This window comes from Buceros rhinoceros, unplaced genomic scaffold (genome assembly GCF_000710305.1).
Source record: "Buceros rhinoceros silvestris isolate BGI_N320 unplaced genomic scaffold, ASM71030v1 scaffold19346, whole genome shotgun sequence".
In the NCBI taxonomy this organism is placed as follows: Eukaryota; Metazoa; Chordata; class Aves; order Bucerotiformes; family Bucerotidae; genus Buceros; species Buceros rhinoceros.
In genome coordinates, this window is record NW_010416004.1 from 1 (window position 1) to 13,702 (window position 13,702).

At 40.4% G+C, this 13,702-nt stretch overlaps 1 protein-coding gene across 1 annotated transcript in view; it reads right to left on the minus strand.

Annotated features, from left to right (window-relative positions):
• Nucleotides 1–322: 322 nt before the first annotated feature.
• Nucleotides 323–13,702, minus strand: part of LOC104494768 (major facilitator superfamily domain-containing protein 2B-like) — a gene marked incomplete at both ends in the record, with an annotated part of 16,540 nt that continues 3,160 nt past the window's right edge. Inside the window, 5 exon segments of the mRNA XM_010137648.1 lie at nucleotides 323–451; nucleotides 3,427–3,596; nucleotides 7,126–7,204; nucleotides 8,341–8,464; nucleotides 12,600–12,724. Of these exon segments, the coding sequence (XP_010135950.1) occupies nucleotides 323–451; nucleotides 3,427–3,596; nucleotides 7,126–7,204; nucleotides 8,341–8,464; nucleotides 12,600–12,724 (627 nt within the window).

The following is a 13,702-nucleotide window of genomic DNA, read 5'->3' on the forward strand; positions in this document are numbered from 1 at the left end:
GGTCCTGCGTTCGGCCTCCGCGACACCCGCTGGCCGCGGGGCCGCCGCCGTTTCCAGCACCGCTCCGTGTTCGTCTCGCTTCGCTTTCCTCAGCCGCGTGTTAACCCTCGCTTTCCGTCCCAGATAAACCCGTTAATATCTCATTGGTTTTTCTGTATATAATCTTTTCTCTAGTGTTATTAAACTTGTTTCAGTTTCCCAAGCTTTCAGAGGTCTCACAAATTCTTCTTTCTTTCCTATTTCTGCTTTTAACTCTTTCTCTCCCAGCGCAGAAGAAGGGGGATTACAGAGAGGCAAGAACGTGCCCCCCTGCTTGGTGTACCTCGGCCAACCGGTGACACTTAGTGAAATACGCAAACAAATTCAGAAATCTTTGCTTCCTAACAGCCAGGGGAACAATGCCTCCAAGGACACCCCCCACACCATCAGATAACATATACAGTTTCTAACTCTGATTACACTGACTCTGGAATAAAGCTTTAAAATAATATTTTGTTTTCATATTCTGTAATAATTTATATTGTGCTGGTAAAGATAAACAGCTTAATGACACAATGATTACTTGATAGGAAAACTGAATTATCAGTTATATGCTGCAAATGAAATTATTATAAATCTAGGGAGCAGCTGGTAAATAAGCATGAAATTACAGGAATGTACTCCCAAATGCAAAGTCACTTCGTATAGATGCAAAGGTAATCAGATGAACTATGGAAGTACAGACAATCTTCACACTGTAGCTTCTTCTGATCTGAAAAATGTTTGTGTGTCTAAAAGCTTTCCCGTCCTTTCCCAGCTGGTTTAATGAAAGGTAATACTTCTACCTACAAACTCTGGCTATTTTAGGCTATGTATCTTTGCTACTTTTTAAAAATAAATAACTACTTGACATTCAACTCATTGTGAAGCTTCTTTCTTCATCTCCCGTCTACCTCAAAAAGGACAGGAAAGCACATGTAGTTAGACAGAAAAAGAAATCAAGATCATCACGGCTTTTCAGTACTTAAAAGGGACTATAAGAAAGGTGGGGACAGATGTTTTAGCAGAGGCAAGGGGTCACAGTTTTAAGTTAAGAGGGGAGATTCAGACTGGATGTAAGGAGGAAAACTCTTTATGTTGAGGGTGGTGAGACACTGGCCCAGGTTGCCCAGAGCGGGGGTAGATGCCCCATCTCTGGAAACATTCCAGGTCAGGTTGGACAGGGCTCTGAACAACCTGATCTAGTTGAAGATGTCCCTGCTCACTGCAGGGGTGTTGGACTAGATGATCTTTGAAGGTCCCTTCCAACCCAAAACATTTTATGATCATGTATTTTTTTTAACTCGAAAGCCTTTTAAGAGATTTAAAAGTACAAGTTGGTGATTATGGCATAAAGCAGAATTAAACAGGCAATCCACTGTGCAATGAAATTCAGCTTGCTCCACAACTTTTAAAGCTACTCCTCTTGGCAATTCAGAGCTGCAATAGCACAGTAGTTGTCTACATCAGGCCATTGTCCTAGAAGCTAAAAAGGAAGACAGGGTGATGTTTTGTATCTTGTTAAAATATACTCTAGAAATTTCCTAAAAAGCAGCTTCAAAACTGCTTTTTAGCACAGCCACTTACAGAAGCAGACCAGCTCTCCCCAGGCACTCTCCCAGATCAGCTCTCTGAGAAGCCTTACAATGACCTGTGCAAAAAAACAAGGATCAGGTAGCCCAGAGGCAGAGAACACTCTCTGAGAGTGGGGAGAGGTAAGGGTTGGTCCCCTACCCAGAGTACCAGTGCTGGTGTCAGGATATGCAAATTTAAAGCATGCATAAAAACATACTTTTAACTTGTGATTTTACTGCTGCTGAAGAGTGGTAATAGGAGGTAATAATATTCAACCATGAACAGCAGAGGTCAAATACATACATTCTGATTTTCACCAAGCACCTGAGACTCAGGTCAAGGAATCTTCTTCATGGGGAATTTTATATATCAGTTAATACATGCACTGACAGAGAAATAGATGATAATATAAAAAGAAAGACTGAGTCTCAGAGCTGGTAAAATGGAACCAAGGAAGTGCTGATTTCACAAGTGACACAGGAAAAAACCACTACACCAGGTAATTGTTTGATTCAGAGCCTGTTTCAAGACAACTGAAAACAATTACTAAGTTGTGTTCACTGAGGTTTGGATCAGATGTTAGGATTTTCTCAGAGGTATAAAACCTTCTCTGTTTCTCAGAAAATAGCAAATTGAAGCATAAAGAGATTAAATTGCTTGTGAAGGATTACAGGAAAAATCCTCTGAGGAAAATGGAATAAACAAGCATGGACCTCTAGGTTCATTCCACATGTAACCACTGAGTCCTGGCTCCCACTAATTGCCTGTTATCAACCATTTACTTCCAGGGGTGCTTTGTACCTTCACAAGAAAACAGATTCTGAGTAGGACTTACAATTTTGATCACACAACAGCGATTAATCTTTACAGCAGATTCTCAGTGATAGCTACTTAGAAAAACTGTTGCTGGACTGAAAGATCCTGCTATAGAACCATTTTTTCATAGAATCATAGAATTATTTGGATTGGATAGGACCATTAATGTTCATCTAGTTCCAACACCTCTGCCATGGGCGGGGACACTTTCCACTAGATCAGGTTACTCAAAGCCCCATCCAACCTGACTTTGAACAATTCCAGTGATGGGGCATCCACAACTTCCCTGGGGAACCTGTTTCAGTGACTCACCACCTTCATCACAAAAATTTCTTCCTTATACCAAGTCTAAATCTACCCTCTTTCAGTTTAAAACTCTTACTCCGTCTCCTGTCACTACAGGCCTTTTTCCATCTTTCTTATAAGCCCCCTCTATATATTGAAGGGCCGCAATAAGGTCTCCCCAGAGCATTTTCTTTTCCAGGCTTGTTAAGGGTCCAGGGACCGAGGTAACAACTCCTCGATTTCCTTAACGAATCCCCTGAACAAATCCAACTCTCTCAGCCGTTCTTAGGAGAGGTGTTCCAACCCTCTGAACATTTTTGTGGCCCTTCTGTGGACCCATTCCAACAGGTCCATGTCTTTCTTGTGCGGGGTATCCCAGAACTGGATGTGGTATTCCTGGAAGGGTAAAGTAACCTTTTCTTACTAAGCTTCTATTTTGAACTATACATCAGTCCCTAGTGAAAACAAAGGATGGCCCTATACCTCCTAGTTACTTTACCGTTTGGCATCTTCAGCAAAGCTCCTCAGTCCAATTCTGTCATACTAGAAGTGGTTGCAAAGACAACACATGGGAAGCCTTGTTTGCAACAAGGTCGCTGTCTCAGCTCCAGCGTTACTGATTTCAAGGAAGTCGTGTTCATGCTGGTTCAACTGAATGATATGATACAGTATTACAGGAACACCCTGCCCCTTCTCCCTAAGAGGTTTTAGTGTGTTCCCATAAACACTTACTTTATGAGACATGGGATCTGAGGGGTCTGGAACGCTGAGAGTGTCATGCCAGGAGTCAGTTGTGTTTACTGGGGGATTCATAGTGCAGTTATGAGAGATATGAGCGCTGGCCACAATCTGCCCCTGAAGTGCAGCTCCAATCAAGGTCCCAAGCACTTCCATGGTCATTCCTAAAGAAGGAAGCATAAATGTGCACTGAGGATGAGAACTCGATTCCCCCACTGTCTGCAGGCTTGCTCATTTGTCTCATTGAAGAGAAACCACATCAAATCATTTTATTTTACAGACAACAAGCAGAAGCAGCAATATCAAGAACAGCAGAACTGATAGGTCAGTAATACAACAGTTTCAAGAAAAGAGAGTTTTGTCATCTATTTTCAGGTCAGCTTTTGGAAGCCTCAGTGGAAGAGCCTCTTTTATACAAACTGCAAGATGGATGTGGCTGAGATTAAGATCCACAGAGGCATAACACAGAAATCTTTCATCTCAAGGACCAGAGTAGAACTACAGTTTAAATGTTGAATGCTGTTTTTCCAAAGCAGGACCTGTAGCCGTAACATTGGACTTTTCATCTCAACCTCGACAGTAACTCATGAAACATATTTTCAAGCCGCTTACCTGATCAGACCTCTAGGTTCTCCAACTGTAAAATAAAATTATATTTACCTCAGGCTTGTGTTGGAAATAATACAGCTGCAAAGCTCCTGGAAACGGCAGATGCTCTTAACTGCTTAAGGCCACAGTCAGGCAGAACTAGCTACTTCAGCCTCAGAGAATGATTCAGATCACTAACAGTGCAAGTACCACCAGAACAAGGGATCATCTGAAAAACCAAGCCAAGTCTCCATTTGGGAAAGGAAAGATCTAACCATGGGCATCCAGCTCATGTTTCGTGTCAACAAGGCAGTTAGTTGTTACAGCTCTGTCACGGCCAAGTAGTGAGTAATGAGCGCTTCTCACCCTGAGGGATTTCAAGCCTGCCACTGCTGTTGCCACACAATATGGCCATACTCAGCACCCCCATGGCAGGGAGATAAACTGAATTTCTGTCCGAACTCCAGCGACTATTTACGCATTTTGCATAAAGTTATGTAGGGCTGGATACATGAACAGATTAGGATCAGGAACCAAGACTCTCTGTTTATGAGGGAATACTCTTCTCATTGACCTAAACATCAGGCTTTTTTCTACTTATTCTCTCTCAGTGACTCCAGGGGTCCCATGTTCCTTTCTCAGAAGCACCATGGGGGATTTTGAGGGGCCGCTTCCAGAGTGGATTGTGTCCTGGTGGTTATCATGCTCTCCCTGGGAAGTGACAGGCATTTCAAAAGCTCTAAGTTCAGGTTTATTCAGGTTCCCTGCTCTATAACACCCTTCCTAGGTGACCTTTGACACATGCCTTTTTGTGTATCCCTGTAAAGGAATGAAAGTACTTCTCTACCTAATGGGAGGGCAATGCACACAGACTGCAACATGTTCAGACAAAGCGGTAACAAGAGCTGCACATAGCTATGGAAGATCGAGTAAGGAAACGGAAAGAGAAGCTCCCTGGGAGACTTGGATCATTTACCATCGCTAGTATGTTCCCAAATCTTTGTCCGCGAAGCCAAGCCATGATGATGTTCCCAAACAGAGAATGCCTCTGAATGGAAATTTTGAGGATCAGTAACATTAATTTAAACCAATGGGAAGTGAAAAAAAAAGAAGTTTCTTCCCCAAACTTCACATCCAGTCGTACTAGCAATGTTCCAGTTCAGTCCATACACACAAAAGTGCTGGCAGATGGTGAAAATCCTAACCTTAATCTGATCTAAGTGTTTGGACTCAAACTAATTGCAGTTGGGCCTTGCAGAGCCTTCAAACTGTTGACTACTCGGAGCAAAGGGAATGTACCCAAGTATCACCCTTCATTCAAAACACCACCTACACATTTATAACCTTTGTCTCAGGTTTTACATCTGCATTTAACCAAGCACTTGCATAGAATAAAACTCAGAAGCATTATTAGAGACAACAGAAATACAACCATTATGAAACCTTATTTTCTAAGAAACAGAAAGAGCCAAGAAACAGACATCTTTCAAAGTTCTTGTGCGCTCAGAATTTCTAATGGTATTACTTTCCACTTTAGCTGAGAAAGCTGATCTTTCAGAAAGCAGATTGTACCTTGAAGTAGGTTATATTTCTCCCAGAATGTAAGTTGGGTTTCTGTTAAAGCAACTTTGGAATCCAGTATTTCTACCTCGCATTCATAGTAAGGAGCGGACAAAATTTGTATTAAGCAGTTCTACTTGTCTCCAGTAGAGGGTAATGGATCCTCTAATCTCAACCTTTATAGAAAAGCACACTTCATAGTACACAGCTGTTTTTCTTTAAAAAGTTGAATAAATGCCTGAACAACTGACTACATCCAAGAAAATTTATCCACAAGAAGAATTCTCTATGAAACCCAAAGAGAGGCAAAAGTGTTTAAATAAAACACTTGTTAAAAAAGGGGGGTGGGGTGGAATTCTCACATAATCATAACCATTAGAAGAAAACTTGGTTCCAAACGTTAATTTCAAAATATGCAAAAATAACAACATTTGAAAGGTCAAAACTATGGTTCATTCCACCCTAACCTGGCTTAGGAGAACAGCTGTACACCCAAAAATTAAACCCCCTCCAAACAATAAAATGACACTATAAATGTAGAACACTTCTCAGCCATGGAGTTCAACAGCTTTTACGAGCATAAATTTCACATGCCTATGAAGCCTTGCACGGTGCTACCAGATAGGAAAGCTAATTTACTTGGATCACAGCCTCTGAAGACATAAAACCAGACAACATAAAACACAAGGTACATGGATTTAGTGCGAATTTAGGCCAGATGACTCAGAATACAGTCAGTGCCAAAGAATAGAACAGAGCTGGAATCTCCCGCTGTTTAGTCCTATCCTATGAGTGCTAGCCCAGACTTTCTCTTGATAAAGTTGATGATAATGCAAATTACAACTGTTCCACGTGGCTGGAAAAGGATTGGGTTGCTCAGGGGATATTGTATGTAGAATTTCTGACATGACTTTTTTTTAGCACTTCTGACCATTTCAATGTGCTTCTATGGTTTAGCTTTCAACATACTCAAGCAAGTATGTTGAGGGTTAGTAGGACCAATGGAAGAGAGAAGGGATCTTGCCAGGAAAAGAAAACAGATGCAACAAAAAAATTCTAGGTTATTCTGGAATTTTTGTCAGAGAAAACAGGTTTGGGATTTGAATTTATAACATGAAACACACAAACCTAAGTAAATCTGAACTAAAAAAGAAGGAAAAAAAGAAAAGAAAAAACTCAAAATTACTTCCAGACTTTAATTTAGTGTTAAAGAGCAGCAGCGCTTTGGTTTTTCCCCTACAAATCATCTTTAAATTAAATCATTATTCCCTAGAAGAGGGATTTTTATTGTTTTGTCCAGCTAGCAATAAACCAAAAAGAGTTTAAAGCTAATCAGACAATCTGAGACATTGAAACATTAATATCCCCTATTTAGCTAGAAAAATAGAAGGATTTACAAGACAAAATATTTTTCATCAGCTATTTAAAATCTCATATAAAAGTCGAGTTTAGGGACAAAAACCACTAAGAACTTCCTATAGCCAAAGAATGACTTTAAATAAAACTCAGCCCTAATCTGCATGAGAAAGCCCAAATCACACTCACGGTATGCTGTTGCAGAATCTCTGTCCTTGGGGTCTGTGCTGAGAAACATGGTGAGGGCAGAATATGGTACCTGGAATAACTGGAAAGTAAATGGTAATAATAAAATAAATGAAAATAAAATGGTAATTGGAATAACTACGTGAAGAAAAAACATCACTTAGGAAATGTCAGGGTAAGTGCTGTATTCCTTTGATACGCAGGAACACGGTTTAATGTGACCTTGTAAGTCACTTATTTAGCACGTTGTATTTTTTAGCACAAAGAGTCTTTTCTTTCTGATTTGTAAAGTATATGAAAGGAAAAAAATCAGTCATAAAGAAAAAAGTATCTTTCATACTATTGTAAATAGTAAATAACAAATTACTAAGAGGCTTTACCTTAATGCTGTCCTCCTTCAGCTTCCTTGGGAATCATCCTTCATAGCTAAGGTATAAAGCATCTTGTTTTCTTTGCACTAGGAAACTATCATGATCCTAGCTTGAGCTAACAGCTCAAGTAAAGTGGTCATGAAGACAACACAATTTTTCACTTCATTCAAGCCAGAAGACTATATAAATCCCCAAAATATTTAAAATATCTGTCTCATTATGTAATTCCAGGAGATAACTATGAAAACTATTTTGTCTTCAGCCACGTTTTGCCACACTCCTTAATTTGAGTCAAGAATAGGTAGAAAAGCCCAATTGCTATGTCCATGCACTGACAAAAAGGTAGGTGAGGAGTGTTGCTTGTTTTTACAGCACTGTATCTAGCATGTGATTGATACCTTGCCGTAAAATGTTGGTGGAAACACCACACTGGAAATACTTATTGCAATGCTGGGTAAATGAGCCCCACTTTTACTGCAGGAGAGGCCTTATCGCCAGTAATATTTCACCAAAAATAACTTGAACGTTAAAGGCTTGACCTTTTGGATTGTCATGATGTGAGTGGGAAACATCCTTATAGTGTCAGACTAAAACAAAAACTACTTCTAAAATCTTGGAACAACATACAGGCCAAGCTCTCAGACTGCTGTGTAGTGGAAGCGAGACATGAACCTGTGCGAACAATCAAGTTCTCTGTGTTTCCACCACCACCAGAGAGAGGTAGCCAGGCAAACTGTCTCGCAGGTAAAGTGTTGGTAAATCCCAGTGTACTAGATCTGAATGCATTAACATAGACAGAAAACAAACAAGTTACTGCTGAGAACATCATGATCTGTGACCTACTTACTATGGTCAGTGCTTGGAAAAGGCAGTAGAAAGTCAGGTACCATGCAACTCTCCCTGATACAAAAGGAGGTATGTACCACATCAAAAAATAGGACAACACTGTGAAGGGTGTACATGCCAGCATCCTGCAAAGAAGATTAATACGTTAATAATCTCAACATAATGACAGCAAAGCACATTAAATTTTCCTGCTAATAATCAATATAATACGATTTATGTGCGTTTTCCTAACTACAATGCCATGGTTTTAAATATTAAATGTTAGTGGGCATTAAACGCCAGATTGATATAAAATGTATACAAGTACTTCCACAACATGGAAAAAAACCAGCAAATGAGAAGGAAAAGAGCTATACTTAAGTTCATATCCCACTCAGAATAGACACAATTTCCTTGCACGTGCACTGCAACAGCATACCTATATTGCCATTCTTCAGTACCTCTCGGGCTACACATTTATTAGAAAGAACCACCGACAACTAAGGTCTATTGTCACATCTTCCCATACTTCAGCAATTTTTGCATGAGCCTACTTATTACCAAGGATTTCCTCTTACAATTTTAATGTCTTCAGTTTTCCTCTCAACTTAGCCTCTTCATTGCTACTTCAAGAAGTGTTGATACACCTAAAAATGCTGAAAGCAGCATAAAAGATAATGGACAGCCCACTGCAAAAGTTCCTACAGTCTGGATCTACTTGGGAATACGGTAATTTCCTAGAATCATAGAATGCTTTGGGCTGGAAGAGACCTTCAAACGTCTTCTAGTCCAACTCTCCTGCAGTGGGCAGGGACATCTTCAACTAGAGCAGGTTGCTGAGAGCCCTGTCAAAGCTGACCTGGAACATTTCCAGGGGTGGGGCATCTACCCCCTCTCTGGGCAACCCAGGCCAGTATCTCACCACCCTCAACATAAAGAGTCCCTCAGGCATGTCAACCACACCACTCAGCTTGGTGTCACCTGCAGACTCGCTGAGGGTGCATTCGATCCCCCTATGTCATTGATGAAGATGCATTAAACAACTGATCCCAGTACAGACTGGTGAGGGACGCCATTTGTCACCGATCTCCACCTGGACATCAAGCCATTGGCCACTACCCTCTGGATACAACCATCCAACCAATTTGTTATCCACCAAACAGTCCACCTTTCAAATCCATGTCTCTCCAATGAAGAGAGAAGGATGTTGTAGAAGGATGTTGTAGAGAACCGTGTCAAAGGCTTTACAGAAGTCCAAATAGATGACATCCATAGCTCTTCCTCTGCTCACTGATGCAACCACTTCATCACAGGAGGCCACTAGGTTGGTCAGGCAGGACTTTCCCTTGATGAAGTCGTGCTGGCTGTCTTGAATCACCTCCCTATCCCCCCCAAGCGCCTTAGCATCTCTTCTAGGAGGATCTGTTCCATGGTTGTCCCAGGCACAGAGGTGAGGCTGACAGTCAGGAATTCCCAGGGTCCTCTTTTCTACCCTTTTAAATTCTTCATTTCACTCAACAGCAAAACTCCTAATCACTTCAAACGCAAAAGGAAGGTGTCTTAAAAAATGAACGACAGAAACTTAATTTCCAGACATTGTCAATAACCAGGAATTAATTACATTAGTCTAAAAATTATTTCAGGCAAACAACACTTGTCAAACTCCATGATACAGAAGAAGTGGTCAGATGCTACTATTTTCTAAAAGTCTGAGCTGCTGCAGCATCATGGCTCTCCTGTATTCTTGTAAATCAGACACTAAACAATGTAATTAGATGACCAAGATCCCAACAAAAAAATACTCAAACACATAGAAGAGAAAACAGATTAATCTCTTCACAACAGCATTACTGACATCGGGGGTCAGCTGATTATTTTGCAATCGTGAACTGAAAAACTGGAACACAAAAGAGTAATGTGGGTAAATAGTTTAGTAAAACAATGGCTTTCCCACACTGCCCTTTGGGATGGACAGCCTCACTGGGAGCTGAGCATTTACAAGGAAAGTGCCAGGTATTCTGGTATTCTCTGCCTCTCCAGTCCCCAGGCCACAGTTCATCCACAGCTGGTCAGCAATGGTAAACACAAATGAGGGTAGCACATCTTAGGCAGTCTACCTTCCTCTTCAAAAGTCTGAGCTCTTCCAAACTGATGTCCGGACAGAGTCACCACAGTAAAATATTTTCACAGTCAATTTTTCATGCAACATTTCAGCAATAACCCTTCCAGCATTCCTCCTCTCTTCCATCCTCTTCCCACATCGTCCTTTCCTCATTAATGTCAGTGAATTTTCAGAGCTTTTCTGAAGCTGCTGAACATCTGATCGTCCACTATTACCTCCTTTGACAAAATATTTGACTGGGTTTGTGTATTTCGATTCAATGCCTGATCATGCCTTTTAAACATTACATAAAAGAGATCAATAGTGATTCAACAGTGATTGAAAACTTATTATATTGAGCACAGCATTAAGCTATAGTTAAACATTCACCTTTCCTTTCTTTACGTTCTTGCTTTGCTTGCAAGCTTTTCTGAACCAATCCCATTGTTTTATTCTTACTTCTTAAGTATCTAGAGTAAGTTCAAAATACTGAAGTATTTTTAAGCTAATGGAAGACCCATTTTTGTACTGTGTATAAATATGGTCTGACCTTCAAAGTGCAGGTACAAAAATCCCATGAAAAAATATACCATTACCAAAAAAACCCAGACAAAACCCTTCTGGAAAGAAAGCAGCTGTTTGATGAATGAATATTAAAGGCTGGGTTAGATAAGCACTTTTCCTGTAAGAAGTGCAAGTTGTACAGTAGTTGGTTTACAGTGCAAAAGGCTGATAAGTTCATGCTTGTGCTAGGATGGGAGTTATTCTAACACTGACTTAAGACGAACAATAACCACATGTATTAGCAGTATTTTCAGAGAGCTGGGGGGGGGAGGCATCAGAATACATCTAATCACATTTGTATAAAAATGTCATTATTTTCTTTTTCCGAGCTTTGTTAATTAATTCAGTGCTCAGTAAAAAGCACTCCATTTACCTGGCCACAGACCAAATCCTGAAACAGAAACAGCAGCAAGCTCCTCTTTTCCCATGGGGCTCCTGACAAAAAGTATAACTTTGACGTGAAGAGCCTGTTCCTGCTGGGGCCAAGAGCAGCTGATCTCAGCCTTTTCCCAATACGTACTTGCCTTCTCTTCTTTGTCAGATAAAAGCTGCCCATGGACAAGTTTTAGCCCTAAAACCGCACGACAGCGAGAGGAGCACCAGCCAAAAAATTGGGCTTATTTGCCATGAAAACTCAACTTCTTTGCACTGGATACCACATCATTTACTGTTAAGATTTTGGTTGTGAATCAAGTTTGGGGGTTATATTAATTAAAAAAATCACAATTAATTAAAAGTATCTTACAATACATCCTCATAATGCACGAATTGGAGCAGTGATAAAAGACTCGCTATTTCACAAACTGCTCTGTCTCCCCTTGTCTTCCAAAACATAAAAAAACAAATAAATGGACTAAGGCATAGAAGAGTTCGGGTTCCTCTAACATGGACCAAACCTTTCCAAGTTTTTCCTTTCAAATTTTTTACAATTATCAATGTCCTTCCTATATGAGTAACACTCATTCTTCTAACCTGTCCTTATAGCACCCGGACATGTACATACGTACATAAGTACAGCACATGTACGAGTGCACTAGCCGTAGTGCGTACAAGGGAAAAGTATGTCACCGTGAAACATCACACTGTCCCTTTAGAAACACTGATCAGAATCTTAACAGCATCTTACAAAAGTCATGGTGGTTTCTCAATTAAGTATTTTGATTATGGGGATGTAATGACTGCTGTAAGGCAGGATGTAACTGAGTGTCCGGGCAGGGCTGATGGCTGAGCCCTTCAATGCCGTGGTATGACATCTGTTCCCACCTGTGCGCACACATCCCTTCCTGAACTGAAACGCCTAGAGAACTCAAGTTAATGGAGTTCCTGGAAGGCTGATATGAGAAGCAAAGGCACAGTAGGACACAAGTAGAAACACGGTCCAATTTTGTGGAGGAGTGAAGCCAAACTAAAGGAATCTAGACAAAGGTGAAAATTCAACCAGATTCAAGAAAGTTTTAGATCTGAGCTTCCAGTTCTGTTAAAAAGGCAGTGTCTTGGCTTTGTTTGTATCTCTAGTAGTAGAAAATCTCTTCTATGTTTTCACAGAGTTAACAACACACACACACAACATTCATATGTTTACATATATATATATATATGTACACATTTATGCTTACCAAGGCATGAGCCGGCCAATTTTTGTCCATTTGCTTTTGCTAATAAAAAAGCCAGCAACAGGATCAGTAATTGCACCTGAGGTTTTGCCAATAAACAGCACCAAAGAGGTCTGAAATGGAGTAATCTGAAAGTACACAGAATACTGTAAACAAGAGCCATTGTTTCACAATACAATGAAAGAGCATAAAGCAACTTTCCAGAAAAAAAACCTTAGTGTTTTAAAGAATAATGATAGTTCATTTACAAAACATATCTGCTGCTGTCACAGAAATGACTTTCGGTCACCCGTAGCAAACAAATCAGACATTGAGACAGGCACCATGCAAGTGAATAGAAGTGAGAAGTCCAAAGAAGCAGAGATTATGAACATGTTTAGAACAGGAAAACAAGTCAGATAGTCCAACTGTAGACTGAAGTCTGTGTTTTAGTCATAAAACCTAACAGTCCTTCTGTAACTGTTCCCTCACTTTGTTCCCCTCACAGCCCCATCTCCCCATATCTTTAACTTGCCTTGATATAGAAAAAAGTAGAGGGAGTTGTTCATGTATATTCACGTTTTTTCACCTCCTGAGATTACCAACAAGGTTGCCAACTGGTGGCGTGTGGCTGTGGAAGAGGTAGCATAGCAGACTTAATCCACTCTGAACTGAACTGTGACAACTGAACTGCATAAGGCATGTCCTTTCAAATCAAAGTTGCCAGCACGTCAAATAAATCTCATTTGAAAAATGTTCACAGATCATGTAAGAAAACAAATGGCCAAGTAGAAAAATCTTTGAAGTTAACCCAGGAGGACCACACTTAAGAGCCTATATAGATATACAGTTTATTCCAAGCAATGTAGTTATTTTCACACATATCTGTGGAGAGTTTAGGAATTTGTATCACACAATGGTTAAAGAAGGCGGGTTCTTTCCAAGTGCTCAGTTCATGCCACTGAAACTATACACCTGAAAAAAAAGTCACTGAAAGCTATATAAGCATGAATGTTCCTTAAATCAATTATGTGAGAGACTGCTGAAACAGCCTATATGGCTCAAACAGCAACAGGAGACAAACCCCCCTCATCTAGGTCCTTCTTTAGGCTATGAGTGCTCCAATG